This window comes from Manacus vitellinus, unplaced genomic scaffold (genome assembly GCF_001715985.3).
Source record: "Manacus vitellinus isolate BGI_N305 unplaced genomic scaffold, ASM171598v3 scaffold_2_pilon, whole genome shotgun sequence".
Lineage (NCBI taxonomy): Eukaryota > Metazoa > Chordata > Aves > Passeriformes > Pipridae > Manacus > Manacus vitellinus.
Genome location: NW_021940208.1, coordinates 612,074 through 633,240, shown reverse-complemented (window position 1 = coordinate 633,240; position 21,167 = coordinate 612,074). Strand labels below are relative to the sequence as shown.

At 40.1% G+C, this 21,167-nt stretch overlaps 1 protein-coding gene across 1 annotated transcript in view; it reads left to right on the top strand.

The window, feature by feature from the left end:
- Positions 1 to 21,167, top strand: part of TENM4 (teneurin transmembrane protein 4) — a 349,236-nt gene that overhangs the window by 2,426 nt on the left and 325,643 nt on the right. Inside the window, exon 2 of the mRNA XM_018071344.2 lies at positions 2,268 to 2,537. Coding sequence (XP_017926833.1) covers positions 2,268 to 2,537 — 270 coding nt within the window. The remainder of the gene's footprint in view (positions 1 to 2,267; positions 2,538 to 21,167) is intronic.

Genomic DNA, 21,167 nt, shown 5'->3' with positions numbered 1-21,167 from the left:
GTTAATTGTAGCAGTCATTTTTCATAATTTATGAGCTGCTGTTACTGGATAGCATCAGTCATGCTGCATGTTGATGTGCCTGATGATGCTGTGTGGCTTGTTTCAGGGAAAGGTAGAACTCACAGTCAGTGACTCAAACACAAGCAAAACCAAAAGATGTTTTCCAATCCTCTAGAAAGGATGGCTTAAAAATTATTCCGACCTTGCACATACATCAAAACTGGAAGAGAAGAGCAAGGTCTCCATGGAGATACTGCTTCCTTGTGTTTACAACTTAGGTCAAGTTATTTGCTACCTCATTCCATGAACTCATAGAGGACACTCTCACAAACCACTTTGCAATCAAGTTAAATGGATTACTTTGCCACAAGTTGCATGGTATTTCCCAAGCAAAGCCCAAGGGTTGGACAGCTTTATTCTAGTTTGGTCTATTAAAAAGGTGTGAAGTTCATGAATGCTTTATGAACTTTGAGTGTTCTCGACTGCAGATCTGTGACCAGCTGAACCAGAGTTACTTCCTCCTGCCATCAAACAGTTCCTTCTCTGAGCTTTACATGAAAATGTTGTCCAGTCTCATTATTTACCTTGCGTTCAAGTCTGCTCTTTGTTCACTGAGAGCTGCAAAGTCAACTGAATGAAAAAATGTAGTAAAATAGCATCTAGTTTAGGCCAGCTGTCTTCTGACACATGTGCTCTAATACAAGAGACCTTCCCTAAGCAGCAGGGTTCAAGGACAAGCCCAGGGTGTTTCCACATGTGCAAAACCATACTCTGGAAAAGTAGAAATCTGATTATTTCTGTTGGATACACATTTTCCACTAATATGCTATTTAACATCAACAAATGGAAATGTGAGGAGAACCCCATGATTGTAGGGTCTTGAGAAAGGAGAAAATGATAATTCAATTTTGGAGACAACACTGAGATGCAGACTCTTTGAATTGATTTCAGTAATGAGTAGATATGAACTTCAGTGTTTACAGGTAGGTTTGTACCTGAACTTTTCTGGGGATTGTTCATTCAGATTTATCTTGTTGAAGTATGTCTGAGCTGGAAACACCGTTCAGTTCCTTCATCCATCCAAAGCATAGCGTAACAGAAGCAGGGGTGCATTGAGCTGTATAAATGCACTGTGCAGCTAAAGGCACTCATGGGCAGCCAAAATCTTTTCAAGACATTCAGGGTTGAAAAATAAATGCATGCATTAATAAATAAATGTGGATTAAAATTGCTCTCCCCAGCCTCCTTGTGCAACATTCCAAACAAAGTGTGCTAATATTTGAAGCCTCATTCACATCAATTCAGGCTGATTTTGAAGCTCTGCAGGTAACTAGTCATGAAGTCAAGAGTCACTTTTCAAGTTGTATTTTTAGTCAGCTAAACAATTGCATCTATTTGCAGCCAAATAACCTCTGCTGTGACTGTATCAGAATGAATAGCTAAACTGAGTCAAGGTGTGAGTGGTCAGCAAGGGGAAAGTGAAATCGCCAGAGGAAATTTAAATCCCCAGTATGTAATTTCAGGGATTTCAATGAGCAGAACTCACTCAAATTGCCTATTGTAGTGAAGTTGCCAAGTGTATGGTAGGACTTTTGATCATTGCACACCTCATTTTCCTTTTCTCCCAAGAAGATTACTTTTTGCCTCTCCTAAAGAGTTCCACCATCTACATCCATCTTTGCTTTCAAATTTGATGATTTCATTTAACATGCCCTGAGTTTTTGTCAGGTTCTGGAAGCAGGAATCCAGCTGCTTTTTGGTCTTGACATATGAGAAGGAGGTTGCTATGAGGCAGGGGCCAGTCTCTTCTCCCAAGTAACAGGCAATAGGACAACAGGAAATGGCCCCCAGTGACATCAGTGGAGATTGAGATTGGATATTAGGAAAAATTTCTTCACTTAGAGGGTGGTCAGGGATTGCAACAGGCTGCCCAGAGAAGTGGTAGAATCATTGTCTCTGGAAATGCTAAATAAAAGTGTAGATGTGGTGCTTAGAGTCTGGTCTAGTGGTAGACTTGGAAGTGCTGGGTAATGGTTGGACTTGATGATCTTAAAACATCTTTTCTAACCTTAATGACTGTATGATTCTACGGTCACTTGGTCTCAGACTGAACAAGACCACAGAAGCGGGGACTCTGGTGTGATGTCAGGACTTGCAAGCTGCTCTGCCCCACACGAAGACAGAGGATGAACATTTCTACCATTGTCTTGTGCTAGATAGAACTGTGCTCTAATAACAAATAACCAAACCTATGTGTTTTCTCACAGGAGCCAACTTCTCTTTGCGAGAACTGGGTCTTGAAGATGTGACACCCACACATGGAACTTTGTACCGGACCGATATCGGGCTGCCTCACTGTGGCTACTCCATCGGTGCCGGATCGGATGCCGACACAGAGGCAGACGTGGTCATGTCGCCCGAGCACCCAGTGAGGCTCTGGGGACGCAACACCAAGTCTGGACGCAGCTCCTGCTTGTCGAGTCGGGCCAACTCCAACCTCACCCTCACCGATACAGAGCATGAGAATACTGAAACTGGTAAGTGGTGACAGCAAATGCGGTGTCAGCCTTGAGCTCTACCAGGAATGACTCTTCTTACCACTCCACCCTAATCTTCCTTAGGTTTTGTATTGGGTTTTTTTTTATCAGGCTCGATAAAGACACTCTTTTAACAACCCCATGTCATGACCTTTTGTACTGACCTATGAAGTGTTTGTTAATGAACTGATGGAGAAGCTCCTACTTATTTATCACACTGACAGAGATCATTAAGTATCTGTAATACTCTCCCTGCTTTTTGCAGCAACCAAAAAGCATTTAAATGTCCCCTCCCCTGGCTAATGCTACTCTTATCTTTGCTACAGATTTTTGGGGCAGATAATTTTCTTCTTTTCCTTGCTGATTCCTTGACAGGAGCCATTTCATTTATGTAAATGGGCTGACTGCTCTCTGAAGGAAAACAATGGCAAAATATTTTTAGAAGCGTTTTTCTTTATGCGAAATAGAAGCTGAAGGTCACTGATTTTTTTTATCTCTGTAACTTTGTGTCCCCAGCTGCAGGGATTCCTGCATGTGTTTTGTAGGTCTGTGAACATTTTGGTCAGCACTTCTGCCAAGCAGTGTAGGAAGCAGAGAGGATTTTGATTCAATTGCAGCTTGACCCAGGAGTTCATCCAGCCCTATATGCCTTTGCACCTTTAATTCAATTATAGTACAGTCTGCTTCTTAATATAGCTGCTGCATACAAGTCATCAGGCGCTTGAGCTCAGCACAGAAAGCTGACGTGAAATGACTGTATCTCTTGTTCTTTTCATGCTTTTTGCCACAGTATTATAGTGACAAATGATGATAAGTTTTCCTCTGGAAGCCATGACATGGTGAGACATATACCACCCACATGATTTTATGTTTAACTCCAACAAAATTACAGTAGAAGCTTATTAAGTTTCTGCTCAGAGATAATGATGTATTAGGCAGAGTTCAAAGATAAATGGCCTTCTGTTTAAAGAATGTACAGAGGAATCTTTTTTAATTATCTTTACCATATTTTTTAAGATTTTAGTGTAATATCTTACAGGCAGACACATAGTGCTAGGTTATATTGTCTTCCTTCTGATCCTTGTGTTTTGATGAAAAATCAGAGGGATCATCAGGGTCAATTAGAGTTTTGCATACTCACTAGAAAACAGCCAAATGCTTGAACTTCCATCCCATTCTACTCTATCGAAAGCTCTCTCTTGTGCTTTCCATGGTAGTGTGTGAGCAGCTGTGTTCCATACATTTTTCTTTCTATGTCTACTCAGAAAACCAAAATACAGAATTTTAGTTTTGAGGTTTGGGTTTTTTTGGTCTTAAGAGAGAAGAATTGCATTATCTGCTGGACTCTTTTTCACTGGTTTCTATAATGCTATCTCTACATTTGCAAATGCAATTTTCTACCTACAGATCACTTACAAAAGAAATTCTATTAGAAACAACATATTAACCTTTGCTTGGCTTGCCTTTGAAAGGCCTTTCTGAAAGCAACCACAGGCAGTAATACTCATGTAAGGAAAGAAACAACCTTGAACCTCTTCCCTTAAATTTAGTGACACACTAACCAGTCATTGAACCATCATTTCATAGCAATTAGAAAAAGGCAAATAAGGAAGGTGGAGAACATACAGTGCTGTACAAATGTAGAATTAGTTTCTTTGGGCCCTAGGCACTTGCAGTACTAGATGTTGGGTGTTTTGAAGGAGAAAGACTATATCATACCCAAAAGTACAAAATCTGTGTAGCACAAATAAAATCTAGATCACTATGGTATCCAGTATATAATTGTATTGTCAATATTGACGAAAAAGAGACAATTCAAAGTGTGCTGGTGGTGAGCTTCATCTGATGCTTAGAGTTCCCTAGGAATATGTCATGGACATGAGCCAAGTTCAGGTCAGAAAAACCTGTCCAGGACAAATTATTTCAATATAAGGATTGCAGTTGAATAGGTAGTATAAAACATACCCAAACAAAGGTTGCAATGGAGGAAAAACAGAAGGATTAAAGAAAAGTCTTAACTGTACACAAAATTTGAGTGTTTTCTTTGTGTAATTGCTTAGCACAGATAAAGGTGTGAGAACCCTTTATGCACAAAACCCTCACAGCCTGAGACCTGCTGTTGGAGCAAATGAAGCCCGAGATCCTCTCAGAAGCTTTATCTGGTAAACACAAAGGTTGCTCTGTGTTTCCTTCCTCTGCACATTAGCAGTGTTACTCTGGGCTGCTAGCTATCACACAGGCTATTTTGAGAAAACCCAGACCTATAGGAAAAATGTTTGCAAGAAGACATGAAATTTTGTTAATGGGAATGTAAAATAACATAATGCTATGACTCAGTTTACAGGATACCTTTATGAGTCAATATTAATTGTTGACAGTATTGATAGAAGTTATAGCCTTTAGCTGAAGTCAATATGGACTTTATGAACGTGCCATCAATAGAAGATTTTATGGGGCCCATTAAACTAACTTTTCCAATGAAGGTCAACATCAGCAATTTTTATGCTGTTCATTATTTATCCAAAATAAATAATCAGAATTTACTTCTGATGTTTGTAAATCCAAAGCTGTCAAAGGACAATTCTACCAAGACATTTGTTGTGTTCTTAGAAAAGGGGAGATCTGCCACCCTTGAAAAGCCAGTTTGTTTTTATTTCAGAAATTGTGATGTCTTGAAAGAACAGATATGCTGCTCAGAATGTGCAGTCACGATCCACCTCTCTGTCTTTAAGGAAACCTATGAGGTGCTTTGGTTCCATGGCATATTGCAGTCCATAAATCCCTTGCACAAACAGCTGGCATAGAAAGTCATGTGTAGCTTTATCTAAGGCTTTCACAAAATTCAAGAACGGTTCGGTTTGGAAGCAGCCTTAAAGATCATCTAGTTCCAACCCCTTGCCATGAGCAGGGACATCTTCCACTAGAAGGCTGAATGTTGCCAGGAGTCTGAATTCTTTTTTTAGATTAAGAGTTTGTTTTCACTGAAGAGTTGAGTTATAACTCTGGCATTACCCTGAGCTCAGATCCTGCACACCTAATCAGCCACAACAGCTTCCCCTCCAGTGGGCAGTGCATTTCGCTCAACCTGGATAGTCACTTTGCAGAGTGAGGGAACAGAGGGTACAGCTCAAATTGCTGCACCTTGTCGGAGGATAATGCAATAATTCTGTGCTGCTGATGTAGCAGGCACTTTATATAGCTCAAGGGTTTTTCTGCAGCATGACCATCTAAGCTGAGCTGTAACTGTGAACTTCCATTAACAGTTCAGACCCAAGCACAGAGGGCAGTTTGGTTCCTGGAAGTCTAGCAATGATGTTAGGAGAACCTCTTTCCTATACTATTTTGCACTATTTCTCAGTAAGACTGATTCAAGGAAAAGTTCCTGAAGTGGCCATTTGGATTGAAGCCTGGACTTTACTGGCACTACCTTAGGTAACCCTGAACAGACTTTGTACCGAGCCAGCAATTATTTACTATAGAGAAGAGCACAATGAAGAATGAAGTAATAGTTTTCCAGAAATTGACTTGTTTTGCAGAAGTTTAGTCACATACTAGGAAAAAAACCCAACTTCTAATCACAAGAATACCATCATAAAAATACAGTACCACAGGATAATTTATATTGGAAGGCATTGCTGAAGGTCTCTGGTCCATCTCCTGCTTTAAAGCAGGGCTAACTTTGAGGTCAGATTGGGTCACTCAGGGCCTTGTTCAGTTATACTTTTAGTATTGACCAGGATGGAGAGGCCACAACCTTTATATCCTGGTTCTGGAGCTGGCCACACTTGTTGTGAACAACTCTTCTCCTAAGAGCTAGTAGGGATTTCCACTGCCACAACTCATGTCCATTGCTCTCACTAAGCATCTCCCAGAACAGTTTGACTCCATCTTCTGAACATCACCCATACCTAAAATAGTTAGAAGGCAGCAGCTAGGCCTCCCTTTAGAGATGTCTTCAACTAGCTGAACAAAGCCACCTGAGTCCTCCTCTCTTCATAAACAGTTTGTAGGCAGTTAGGCACCAGAGGAGATAGAGGAGTCTGAGGAACTCCAGTGCTAAAAGTTTTTAAGTGTGAACTAGACAATAGTCTAGTTTACGAGTTTACTGGCTGAGAATGATCTAGATTAGATGCTGGCTCAGAGTGGCTTTCCATGCTGGCCTCTGAAATCTCCCTCTTTCTCCAGTTTCAGTGTCTGTAGCATTGCTGTACTTTCTTTGACTTTGGGGTGATGTAGGACTGTTCAGGCAGGGTTTTGAGCACTTTAGGCTTTTGTACTGCCTAGGGCACTCCCAAGAGATGTGGAGATGGACAGTGTTTGTGTGTAAGCATCCATGAAATGGACTGTGAATATTTCTTCTGGGTCTATACCGGAGATCTTAACCCAGATCCACCCAAAGTGTTAGGAATCATACTGGTAATCCCTGAAGAGAAAATATAGATAATCCAATATAAAATCCCTTCCCCACAAGAAAAAAAAAAAAAGAGAAAAAAAACCTGCAAACAAACACCAACAACCAAAAAAGTAAACTACTTTTTCCTCTGTCTTCAGTGTGAAAATGAGCTTACTGTTTTATTCAGCACAATCACTGCAAGGTTACTTTAGACTAGAGTCAACCGCAATTATAAAATTTGTCTTTCTGAAAGTGGAGTTGCAGCTCTTTCTTTTAAATAAAAAAAAAAATACAGCTTACCTTTCAACTGTTCTAAAGAAGCTGTGTCAAACTAAGGATTCACTTTAGTTGTACTCTGGGCTCAGTGTTAACATCCACCAAGGCACGTAGTTGGTTAAATATGAGAAAGAATAGCAGAGAGGGGAAGCAGTTTTCTTCATTAGCAGGAAGAGTCAGCAGTGATTAATGCTGTGCAGAGTGGAGCTGATGTTTCTGTCTGTCATCATCTCCTCTTGGAAGAATGTGGGCAGTATCAAGCAGCCAGAAGGGTCTCACAGGCAGGATGATCAACATCAGATGGCTCAAGACAGTTCAACTGATCAAGATGCTCAACTGTGATCTATCATGTAAAGAAATTCTTGCAGCAGAAGTCTTGCTGCAGTGTGACTTCAGTATACTGAAAGATTAGTAGACAAAAACTAAAATTCCACATCTAAGCACCCTTGGAGCCAAAATTCAGGATGCAGGACTTTTGCTGTCAAATTACACTGTGGGACTTCTTCCATCTTCACAACCCAAAACCATGTAGGAAACATCATCCTGCAAAAACTTTTGCCTGCCTTCCACGTTGGCGAAAGGGTTGAAAATGGCACTACTGAACTCAAATCACCCGTTTAACAATTAACTGAATGCAGGTTTGATCACCCCAACATTTCCACCAGACAGGTGTTGATCACCTTTATTTAGGAAGGGGAGTTTAATCTCAGGGTTCATTTATCTTTAGCTCCACGTCTGAAAGCACCAATCAGTGACAAAAGTGATATAGTGACTATAGTAATACAGACACTTACTGGTGACAAGATTAAGAGCACTAATTCATTTTGGACCCACATCCTACAAAGAGGAATAATTTTCTCTTCCATCGCATTCCCGTAATTGTTTGTTGGATGGGGCTCTGGTCTAGTAGAATGTGTCCCTGACCATGGCAGGGGAATTGGAAGTCAACGATCTTTAAAGTTTCTTCCAACCCAAAACATTCTATGAATTTTTCATTTAGTCACTACTATTCTGGGTTGTATTTAAATGAACTTTAAAACTGTCAAACAAACAAACAGCCCAATATCCAAACCTGCTCTCCAAACCTTACTAACTTGACTAGAAAGGTAGAGAATATGTTACAGTTAACCTTTGGTTTCTCATCAAATATATTGCCTTTCTGGAAAATTCTCATAAGCTTTTGTAAAACTGAAGCACAGTCGCAACCAGGAGCTTTAAAGCTCATGTGATAGCTCTGCCTGCTCTGCTATCACAGACTCAACTCTTAGCTATTTTAATTGACATAGTACAAGATTTACAGAACATTTCTTGCAGTAACCACCACTCTCTCTGCTTCTCCACTGCTTAAGCCATTACTACTGCTGGAAAGAGTGCTTAAGAAACTGCATAGGGTTTGAGGACTCAATAGAACGGAATGTTTATAGAACATATTAGAAATACAGGGGTGTATTAAAGCAGGAAATAATTAAAGACAAGTGTTTCAAACAGGGAACACCAAAGAAATTATATGATTTTATTTTTCCTGGGTAGATAAGAAATCTAACCAATGCTTTAATTTGTTCAGTGGTGATTGATACAGAGCTCACCCCAGCCTTTAAAGGCTCCTGTTGCCATTCAGCACAGGTATATCAGGTCTTAGGTGCATGGTGGTAACTATCTGCTTTTGCAAAACAGTATGCCCAAGTCATATAAGTCCCAGCACTCTTGGTTAAATACACCACAACATGCTATTTGCTGCTAGGTTTCTGACATCCATTCTGGCTTCTTATTAAACCAAAAAGCTGTCCCGATGATCAAGCCACATGGTCCAGAATTTCATGGGTTTTTTCCAAATATTTTCTCTTCAGAGCTGTTTTACAACGGCTAAGAGCTTTGGGCAAACTAATTATTTCTGTGTGTTTTCCTTGTTCCCTTTGGTTGTTGAGAGCTCATCTCCTAATGGTGTCTATATTTGCTACCAGAGGCCTTGCAAGGGTCTCCTAAATAGCTCTGATCCTTTGCAGTGGAAGGATTTTTACTCAGTCTTAACATTCACCTTCCTGTTTCCCAAATCATGTTGACCCAAATCATTTGCCCAAAGTACAGTTCATTATATCAGCACAATTAGCAGTGCCACAATTACTGTATATTCTCAGCATTACAAATTATTTGTTAATACCCCAGTTGATAATCCATGGTGACTGTTCTTTTTATTACCATGTTTTGCGAGTAATTTCCTTTCAGGCTTCATATACTCTATTGTTAATATTGTTACCGTGGTTGCAACATCATCTCTTTTTTTTCTCATTTGAATTAAGCAGTGCATTATAAAGTACTTCCAGTAAATGAGTGTGTGCTTCAGACATGCTTCTTCTCCAAGCCGTATAGGCAAAAATGTGATACTCAGACTCCAGAGTATTCAGAAAGGAGATTTAAAACCAAAACAAAACAAAACAAACAAACAAACAAAACTACAACCCAAAATTTTTCACAATAAATAATGATAAAAAATGTGCTATGAGTTGTACATTAATAAGTTTCCCTCATGGCTTTTAGTAGGGGAAGACAAGAATAAATTAGAATTACCCAGTTAAGATCAGGCATCTGCTGGCTATCATCTTTGACTTCTCTACTATCAGTTGTAACCTTATTAATTATCAATAAATAATATATTAATAATTTTAACAAGATGTCTCAGCCTGAAATAAAAATTTGCAAGAACCCTGACCACTAAAGATCCATCACTGATTCAGAAGTCAGTGAAGAACTACAAAAGACAGTAGCACACTCAGAAGGTAATTTTCACTAATACCCTTCCTTGTTTCAGCTTCTCAAAACTCTTACACTGCTCTTTTCCAGGTAGGATTTGCAAAAAATTCCCCATTTTAATGGCACATGGGGATTGCTTGGATATTGCAATTTACTGAAGCCATCTTATAGAGATATTCAGAGACTTGGTGATCACTTGAAATGTGAAGGCCAGGGGAAGGAATGTGCCTTCAGGCTCTCAAACCATAAAGATATTAATATTCCTATGAAGAATATTGGTCCTAAAAAGGAGACCTTTAACTGTATGACCATCAAATACTACATTCTCCACTGAAAAATGTCTCCCTTGAAGGCTGTTACATCTTCCTTGCTTGTGATCCAACTTTCTAACCACTGACATTCTTGATGATGGATTCCTCATATTTTCTGTCCTCTTGTCTTTTTTTGTCCTTTTTTAGATATTAGCCCTGAGATGCTTCTTGAAAGTGAATAGGTGAGTCACCACCTTACTTCTTCATAAGAGTCTCAGGAAAAGTTTTACCTCAATAGGGCGGTAAATGGATGGTGTTTAGGACAACAAACCCTTAATCTCTCTCCACATTCAACCAACTCCCTGCCCACTGGGTATAAAACAGCCTTTCAAATGAGGATGTCACTGTCTGTCAGGAAGGATTCAACCCATTTGAGAGCAGATGGTCCCTTTGGTCACACCACAGAGAGAGCCAGCGGCATCTTTGCTCCCCATTTAAGAAGCGAAGGCACCCAGTAGTAATCTGAGTTTAATACTTCAATTGCTGCATTAGTGATCAGTGTCTTGATTTTGTTCCACAGCAAAAGAATTCCAACTGATTTCCAGGGCTAATTTATCTCATTTCTGGCCTCTTTGTCTCTAGAGGAAAAGAAGTCTTTCCATTTTCTTATTTTATTATTTTTATTCCCATAAGGTATGTCCCATAGAGAATGTATTTTCTGTATTACTGTAATCTGCATCTGAAAGGATGCTGACATTAAAGCCTTTCTCAGCATTATTCTGCTGTAATGAACTGCAGTTCAATATAGGTTAGTGTGTAGGTTTCACATCATTATTATTGTGATGATGGTGAAAAAAGGCACAAACTCTAGAAACTCATTAATAGCCTGGATATAACAGTAGAGATGGCATGTAGAAACAACACTAACCGGTAAGAATTTACTGTTCTTTTCAATTGCACCATTAATTTTTGTCCTTTCCTTCACCACTTTAAACTGTCTTGTCATGGAGATCTTTTTTTAAGGAAAATAATTGCATTTATTAATATTGCGGACAAGCTGACAAGGATGCTGGAAGCAAATCTGTGCCTTCCATATTCTCATGTCTGTATTTCTGAATTCCCATTTGGACAACTGGATCTGCTTCTGAATCCAGCACACAGAGTATTACTCCACATCTGGTTCAGTCTCCTCCCATGTCCCTTGAGGTATCTGGCTTTGCTTCTTTCAGTGAAGATGTGTCTTTATCCGTAAGCAGAACAAAGTGAGAGGAAGGAGCACAGTATTTTTGTTTTACCCATGCCCAGAGGTGCACACTGAGCTCCAAATAAAGGAAAGCATGGCTTCTGCCATGAGAATTTGTTCATTAAAATCTCATTGCTTTATTTCTCAGAGGATTTTGATTAACTTTTAGCAACTTTATTCAATCAAGGGCAATGATTGAAAATGCATTACTGCCCTAATTCTACAAAGTTTTCAGTGTTTCTTTGGACTGTCCCTAAAAACTTTAATTATATGCTCTAGGGCAGGTTGTTGTTTTCTTTTTTCCATCCCAGCACAGATCATATTGAATCGTGTATATAAAAAGAAAACAATAATTCCTAATTTTTTACACAAGCTAATAGTGACAGGACAATGGGGAACAGTTTTAAACTAACAGACAGGAGATTTAGATTAGATGTTAGGAAGAAATTCTTTACTGTGAGAATGATGAGACAGAGGAGTTGTGGCTACCTTATCCCTGGAAGTGTTCAAGGCCAGGTTGGATGGGGTTCTGAGCAACCTGGTCTGGTGGAACGTGTCCCTGCCCATGGAAGTGGGGCTGGAACTAGATGATCTTGAAGGTTCCTTTCAATCCAAATAATTCTGTGATCCTATGATTACATCTGGAGGGACAACTGGTTTAAGAGACTGCCACTCTGAGTACCCACTCCCATGCCCTTGCCAGGGTTCTCCATCCCCATAGTCATCATAATTCAACTGTTCATGTTGTCCAGCTCTGATTTATCCCCCAAAAGCATATGATTTAAAGCCTTTCCTCAAGGCTGCCAGCACACAAAGCTCTGATTTCAGAGCTGCTGCTCTGTTCCTGTCCCACATAGAGATGAGTTCAACCCAAGATACAGCAGCAGAAATCCCACCCAACAGAAAATCTCCCTCATCTGGATAAAATAAGAGCCAGTGACTGAGGGTGGTGTAACAAAAACACCTGGGAGCTATTTAAGCCAGCTTTGCCAGCGAGGAAGAAGCATTGCCAAGCTCTCTTGGAAATGCACCCCTGTTCCAGCTCCCCAGTGACAACGAGCGCTGTCTTTGTTCACACCAAATCATTTTCTATTGAAGACTTATTTTCTTCTCCAATCTCCAGCATGTTCAAGTACTTTTATTACCCTTACTTTGGGAGGAGGAAGGTAAAATTATGACCAAATTCCAGTTTCCATTTAAATGCAGTTTTGATGCGTATTTCAAATAAATGCAAAACAACAAAAAAATCAGAAAAAGCTAGTAATCATCTACTGAATAAGAAATCTGTTGTTCACCATTTTCTCTTCATAAAAAAATGTAAAAATGTAGGAATCTGAATAAATGCATGCTGAGCTATATAATTGCTGAAATAAATATGTATAGATATAAGATACTTTTTGATTTAGCATAAAGAAGCAGCAAATTATGCCAATCAGTGAGAATCAACCAGTTTTAAAAGAAAATAACTGAAAAGCACACACGCGAAACAAGATTAAAACTGATTATTTAAATCCAGATTCTCTGTTTCCTGGTTTAAACTATGATTACAATTTAAATCAAGCCACTCTGCCACAAATAGTTTAGACACAATGATTTCTCTCACTTACATAATGTGCAGATTTTATAGCTGAGAGAGCATCTTGTGGCTTGTAAAGAACATGCATGTACTGAGTCTTAACCTCCAGCCACGTTCTTAGTTTGGTTCTAGTTTGGTTCACATGCTTGAAGGAGGCCAATGGTAATCCTCATCTGAAAGAATGGGAATCTGAAAACAAAAAAAATTCAAGATGCTTTTTTCTTTTGGGAGTTTTTTACTTTTTTATTAGGATGGAAATTAAGGTGAGATTCACCTGCAAACTCAGAGCCAGGCTTGGATGCTGATTCCCCAGTAATGCAGAGGTTGGAAAAGCAGGCATAGACCAAAATTATAGAGTATGAAGGGAAATGCCTCCCTGTCTCTTCTTTGGATAATTACATTCCACTTAACAAAATTCCCTTTGCTCCTGTAGTTGGACAGGGTGTTTCTCCATTAAATTGCTCTGGTTTGCTGCTGTGCTCTACCAAGCAGCTGTTAATGTTCCACCCCAGAGGTATCTGCAGTTCAGTGATGGGTGAAATGATTAAGGCTCACAAGGCACTTGATCATTTGAAATGAAAGGTGCTACATAAACATATCCCATTAGTTTTGTTAGTGCTCAACAAAGCAAACTTTACCTGTCGCTGGTTCTACTCCTTCCTGGCATTTAGTACAAGGTGTTCCCTCTGAAACATGTGCAATTTGCTGGATGCATTCTTCAGCTGTCCTTAAAGAAGCCTGTTTCTCAGACTGATGATTTGACCCATCATATGTTGGAGGACTGCTATCAAATGAGTGCTGTGTTTGTAGAAGTTTGAAGGAGTGTTAATCCTGGGCCACTTCTCAAGAAAAGGAATGTAATGACCTTAGGTATTGTAGGCACTTGCTCACGGTATCAGGAGAGTAGAAAACTTGGCATGGGATCAGTCTACAAAGAAGAATAGGGAAAGGTCTTCGATGGATGCCCTCTGATGGAGAGATAGAGAAGCATGCTAGAAGTTTGATTGATAAAGAGAGTTTGTTTGGTAAAGATTGACTTAAACATTTATGCAAACAGAATAAAAATGCATGTATTTGTAAATTATATGTCTAAACCAGGCTTGTGACACACAGCACCAGAGGAAATGTGCTCCCCTTGTCCCCTCCCAAGCCACAGTGTCCCTCAACCCCATCTGAATACTTTTGGCTGTTGACTGACTGGTTCCATTCTGTCTGCATAGGACCCCTTCCACTGGTATGCTAACTGCTCTCAAATCAGGACTCAATTTGCTTTCTTTGGTCGTTTTCCTTATGTGAATGGAGCTGTGAATGGAGAAAGCAGAAAGCAGAAATCAATTCACAAGAACTCCATTGGTCCTAAGGCTGAATGTTAAAACTACTGTGTTAATTGCTGGATTGTTAGATACTGAATCTCTGGGGTTAAAAGGGTAGATATTGAGGTTGTAAGTACATGGAACTCAGTACAATGCTTCTCAACATTTCAGTGGCTATCTAGTGGAAAACAAGAACAGAAGAGTTCAGACTAACTTCTCTCTGTAAGCTCCCTGACTATGGAAAAGATAGTTCCCAAAGGAATATTTCAGAAGGGATTAGTGCTTTTTCTGAGGGAGATATTTTACCACCTTAGACCAGTAGATTTTTTTTAAGACTTTTAGAAAGAGCCACTCTGAAGCAAATGGAGCCCCCAATCATTTTTATCTCAGTCATTGGCACCAGAGTTTTGCATTATCTGTATCAGATTACAATTGATCTCACATGAGCACAAAAGTGATCTCACATGAGTGAAGATATTCAGGAAAGGTTCCCAAAGATACCCTAGACCCTACCACCTATTATTGTCCCTGAGCAGTACTACAATAGATTCGTGTCTCCCTAGACAATGATGAACTGAGTCCTTAACCTTCTTTTAATTCTTCTGGAGTTTCTCACTGTAAGTAATGTTTTCCAAACCTTTAACACTCTCATGAGCCATGTAATGTTTATCAATGTCCTCCCTGAATTGGATTTGGTTAATTCATTTTTGGCTTTGTCTAAAGTTCTTGCCAATATATTTGCATCCTTCAAGAGAAGAATGTCCAGACCAGGTTAGAGATGGGGAGAGGTCAATACCCCTTTTCCCCAGCAGACACAGAGAGCAGATAGATTCTGCAGAGGAATCACTCAGATGCTTTCCTGGAGAAACTACTAAAAAAATCTCTCCCAGAACTGCTTCCCAGATTGATGTCTTATCAATGGTGGCATGTGAGGGTTGAGAGGATAGGAGGGACAGATGTTCCATGAGGTTCTTTTGAGCTACAGCCAGACTCAAAGAAGAAAAAGGAAGATTGGTGAGTTTCTGGAAGAGCTTATTTCCTCCTTGGACTTAAACAGGGTGTTGAAATCCATCCAACAGACTCTGTAAAGCCTTTGAATTCTAAGAAGAAGACATAGATCTACAGCCTCATTATTGCTTATTCAGCTGTAAAACAGGGCTGTAAGGAAGGAGGGAGAAAATAGGGTTTGCTTCCTTCCTGTTTATACCAGCTCTTCTCCAACTGGAAATGTGCTAATATGGCTGTTATGAAATAATTATTTCAGCATTTGCTTCTTTTGGCACAAATATCTGTCTGATCTTTCTGATTCCATGTAGACAGTTACTTTGAAATGAATAATTCCAAATAAATTTCTAGGAATAATTATATTTGTACATTTTCAAGTATAGATAAGCCTATGAATAGGATTCCAGACTAGGATGAAAAAAAAAAATATGAGATTCTTTACTTGCACGTTTTTGGAAACAGGCAGACACATCTTCACTTGCAAAAATACTATCTGAAAACTGGTTAGTGATTCTGGTTTCTAATATTTTTAAGTAAGAGTGTTAGGAATTACAGGGAATTCAGAAGGTCACTACCAGGGAGTATTTTGAAAAGATCACCCTGCTAGGAAAGTTGACATGGTAAGACCAGGAATTAGGAGTTTTTGAGATTCTGTGTAGCCCTGCAGGGAGTTAGGAAACAGTCAGTAATTCTCTTTATCATGACATGCCACAAAATCTGTGAAATGCCACTCAAAACCATTGAGATCCCAATCCACTTGGGCAAGAGAGAGAAGAACAGAAGAGGCTTTGTCCATCTGTTGAAGGCATGACCTTGCCCTGGGGTAATTTTTCCTGTAATGATTGTATGAAAGGTTTGCAAGGTGGGTTATTGCAGTATCTGTTCTACACAGCTTCAGGGGAAAAAAAATCTACTACATGACTCAGACTCATCCAGCATTTACTTCTCAGCATTTACTGTTTCTTCGACTCAGATTTTGCATTCAGCAACCTCACTCCATTTCCTCCCTCCCTTTCTTCACCTTTATTTCTTCCTGATGAGCAATTCAAACAGCAAACTGTTCCTCTCCTTCATTCCCATCAGTGACTTCATTCAAAGTCCTGCCCATGTTCTTATTTTCTTGGCAGAGCTATATTCAGTGAATGCATTTGTTTCTTTAGCTAGAGAACAAAAATATCTGCAAGCAAACTCATTTCCCTTCCAAACGACTTAGGAAAGTAGTGCTGGGAAGGGGAGCAAAGTGCTTTGTCAAGTGTTAGAAGAACAAGAGAGACATCTTCTCCCCCCTGAAATCCCTCTTTTATTATTATTGGGAAGACTCTGTTAGTCTCTCACTTCCTTGGGGACTAGAAACATCTTGAAAAGATCTTTCATGCAGGCAGATAACAAACTCACTGCAGAGCTGCATCAGAAAGGGAAAAATTACTTGCTAGTAATGATGTTTATCACAATCCTTCCTCCTTTCCCAATACTACAGAGGAAGCTATCTCTCATATAAAGGCCAAGTCTTTTGTCTTTTTTTTTTCCTGGCAAACTACCCATTGTGCAAATTCAGTGAATGTAAGCTAGGCTGATGGAAGTTTTACAGAAAAAGTGGGTGGAAGGAGATGACAGTGTGGGCTGATATGATTTGCTTGAGATGGACCTGGTCTGATAATACACAACATGGAAAACGCCACGTTGCTTCCACTTAATAAATTGGCATGAGGGCTGTTCCTGTGTCAGAGAAACATCAGTTAAGCCTGGACCAGATGTTGGGAACTCACACTCCCACTGGACTGAACTCATCAGCAGAGTCCGCTTGGCTTTTCATCACACCAGGACAGGAAAACACAGCTATGTGGCACTGTGAGTTGCTGCTTTGAAGGAGACTTTGATTTCATCTGCTCTGCAAGGATGTTAAAAATCTCACAGTGCTTTAATGGAAAGGGTGACCTAGGCTTTTGTGCTAAGGTGTCTTTCTCATGAGTAAAGGATAGTTAGCACTGAACCAACTGGCTACCATCCTCAACAATACAGGCATCCACATTCTAGAGTAATAACTCCCTGTTGATAAAAGTTAAGAGAAGTAAACGTAATGAAACTGCTGTAAAATGGCAATGTACAAGTCTGCAAAGTGATGACGTGCAAGTCTGCAAAGTGTGTGTGTGCATGGGAAGCTGCAAGTCCAGGTGGTTCCTTGGGATGAATTTTCATCCCTGTTAATTATATCTGCTTGATATTGCATGCTGTATCATTGGAAGGGCTGGGACTAGACCCCATGACTAACACCCAGTCCCAGTCTATGACCCATTTTGAGAGTCTGCTCAAAATGCTACTGAGATCGTCAGGGAATAGGAATTATCTGGCACTACTGACTCCAGCCCTCTGAAACACTCAAGATATGATGGTATACACCTCTAGCATGGTCAGTCCACTGAGTTTGTGGGACTAAAAAAAAGTTTCTGGCTTTAATAGATGGTATTATTTATTAAAGTCAGGGGGGAAGTTTCCGTATATCAGTTGTTTTTTTCACAAACACAAAAAGAAAATGTACGCCAAAGTGGCTATTAATTGCTTAAGGCCCAAGTAAATGACAGCCTTAAAGCAGGTGTCCACCTAGTAATATTTCACTTAATGTCTCATTATATGATGATTTAAGTGTCAAGATCAGTCAAGTTCAAGATACAGAAGACCTTGTCAACACAGTGAGAATGAAATGTAATTTTCCTGGAGATGTGCTCAAAAATTATAAAATGATTTAGAGTCATAGAATAGTTTAGGTTGGAAAAGCTCTCGAAAACCATCAAGTCCAACCATTAACCCAACACTGCCAAGCCCACCACTAAACCACGGGCCCAAGTGCCACATCTACATGTCTTTCAAAATCACTCCAGGGACTGTGACTCCCACTTCCCCACACCGTCTGTTCCAATGCCTGACAAACCTGTTGGTTAAGAAACTTTTCCTAATATCCAACCTAAACCTCCCTTGGTGACACTTGAGGCCATTTCCTGTTGTCCTGTTTCTTGTTACCTGGGAGAAGAGACTGACTCCCACCTTTCTACAACCTCCTTTCTGGTAGTTGAAGAGAGTGATATGTGATGTATATACATATGAAAAAAAAGTCTACAGAGAGCAAATTGCTGGAGGATTATGATTCAGTCTTCAGTATCCTCCTGTTGCAATTTCTTAATGAACATCTGTAAGAAGTTGTAAAGAAGGAGCAGGTATCCAACTGAAGAACCAACCCAAAGAGATCAACTTTTCCGTTTTTGAGAGCTCCCTTTTTCAAGAGAAAGATGTTTCTGGTAGAAATGTACATAAATATATGACTTTTTAATAAGGGCATGTAGCTCATTACCCTCTGCAAATTAACCATATCTAATCATATATTTCCTAAAAAATAAAATAGCACATTGCATCTGTTAGTCTTCATTTAAATACAAACCAAGTATGCATGAGTACTGTAGTATAAACTGTTCCATCTGGTTCCATGAATGTATAGTCATGCTGGTCAGCCCCACACACACAACAGAAGGGACTTTCACTCTCAGCATCTGTCTTCACTGAAGAACTGTATTTCAACTGGAAGTAGTCAAGCTAGAGTAAGAGCAGCACTATAACTCAAATTCTGGTGCCCATGCTGCCATGGTCATCGTATGTGTGTGGCTTTAGGAATACTGGGGGAAAGTCTTTTGATTTTTAGCATTTCCGTAGAATTGATCTTCACCCTAAAGTCTTGAAATTATAAAAGAAATATCTGTCCTTTCTGGGTATACAGAGGGAACTGTGGGAAGGTGTTGGATGACAGGTATTACTTGAGAGGCACAAAATGGTCAATGTCAGCAGTTGGTCTGTAATGCTGCTCTGAGTTTCATCCTATATGTACTTCTGAGCAGGTCGCTTCAAATTTATTGCATTGCCATGTTTGAATCAAGTGGTTTGGTATGTGACCAGGAGGAGATTTACAAGCAACTCTGAAGCTGCAGTGCAGGTTAGTGTCATGGGAAAGACAAGTTTCTATTTTTAGAAAACGTGGATTTGCCATTTAGCCTGTGACAAGGTCACCAGCATTCTCACTTTCTCCTGCTCTTTCCCTCTGGCCTGCACATCTCAAACACTCTCACTCACATCAGTGCAGAATCATAACAGGCAATGGTTCTCCAAGATTCAGTTTCTGCAAATGGATCACAACCAGTCCAATATATCCAATTCATCTACAGGAAGAGGAAATCACAGTCCATGGAGACCATTGTGTCTGTACTGGGGACTGTGCTGGCACAACCTCAGCACTGAAAAAAGCCAACCTTCTTCCTCAGGTAGTTACTCACCGCTATCGTAGTTTCACCTGAATTCCCCTTCTTGCTCATCAGGCTTCAGGATTTGTCTCCTAGCAAAACAACTTGCTTTTTGGGGTTTGCAAAAACCAAAAATCTGCTTGAGGGGTGAGCAGTTGCACTCTTTGCCCGCGAAATGACTCTGACGTCGCCAGAGCAGATGAGATTGTGCTATTTTGTGTGTGCGTGCATGTGCGCGTGCGTGTGTGTTTTGGCCCAGTACCCAGAGGTGTCCCAAGTTCAGCTGTATGAAGCACAGCAGATACATCCAGAGTTTCTGGATACAATCACAGCTCTTTTGTGGATAAATTAGATCACCCCTCTTTGCTCCAGTTATGGACTTCTTTTACACTTTCAGTAACATGGCTATGGGAGTTGTCATATTTGTGACTTAATTCTGGGCAAACAGCGTCCTTCCTCTCATGGCTTGGGCTTGGTTTGCTGACAGTACATCAGAGCAGTCAGAGAAATGTCAACTTCATAAAACACAGCCAGATTCCCGATTTCTGTCCAGGCAGATGTCTTCAGTCATCTCAAGACTAGAAAAATCACGTTCTGAAACAGCAGTAATGGTGGGTGCACCTTGGGGACTGGTGACCATCTTTGGCAAGTGGGGGCTGATGAAGAAAGGTGCTGTGGAGAAAGATCTGTCCCAGCTGGCTACCGGTGCCAGCATTGTCATTTTAATTAGCTGTGTGTATATATACACTTGTATAATATACACTGTACCTCTTTATCAGCAGGATGGGTTCACTAAATATATGTCAGCTGAAATTGCTTTAGAAGGAGCCTCAGCACTCAGCTTCCCACCTGTTTCTCTGTGACAGCTGCCCAGACTCTGCAAAATACATCAGATGAAAGGCACCGTAGAGCTACAGCACGATACTATTATTACATCTAACAGATGAGCAATCAGATCTGAACTGACCGGGGACTGAGCATATGAGGCAAGAGGAGAATCCTTTGGGGAGACCATTACCATGAAAGTAATACAATTCAGTATTTGTACCAGTGACTCTGAAACTCAACAGCAGTCAACCTAGTACTAGCATCCTTTTAAATATCATCTTTCATTTCTTAGCAAACAGCAATATCCTATAACAACATTAGGACAGGAAAAGGAGGGGAGCTGCACAGCAACCAAACAACAGGAGCATAAAAAGCAAAGTCTTGGGGAATTTGTAGGAGTTCTGAAAAACAAAGTACAGGGACAGACTTGTGTCCCTGAGGTGAATTTTAAGCAAAGGGCAAGAAACAGAGACCACCCGTTAGATGGCTGGGGTAAACAGCATTCAGGTAGAGGTCACAGCCCTGCTGATACCACAAGCCCACAATGTTATTTTCGTTCTTGGGACCCAGCGAGCTAAAAGACAGTCTAGCAACACACATGGAACAATTCCAAGTGGTTGAACTATGTGAATATCTGTGCAGTGAGCATTTGTTTCATCCTCAGGAGAAATGGGGAACAAAAAAAAACAAAAAAAGGAAAGAACAAAACCTGCTTTG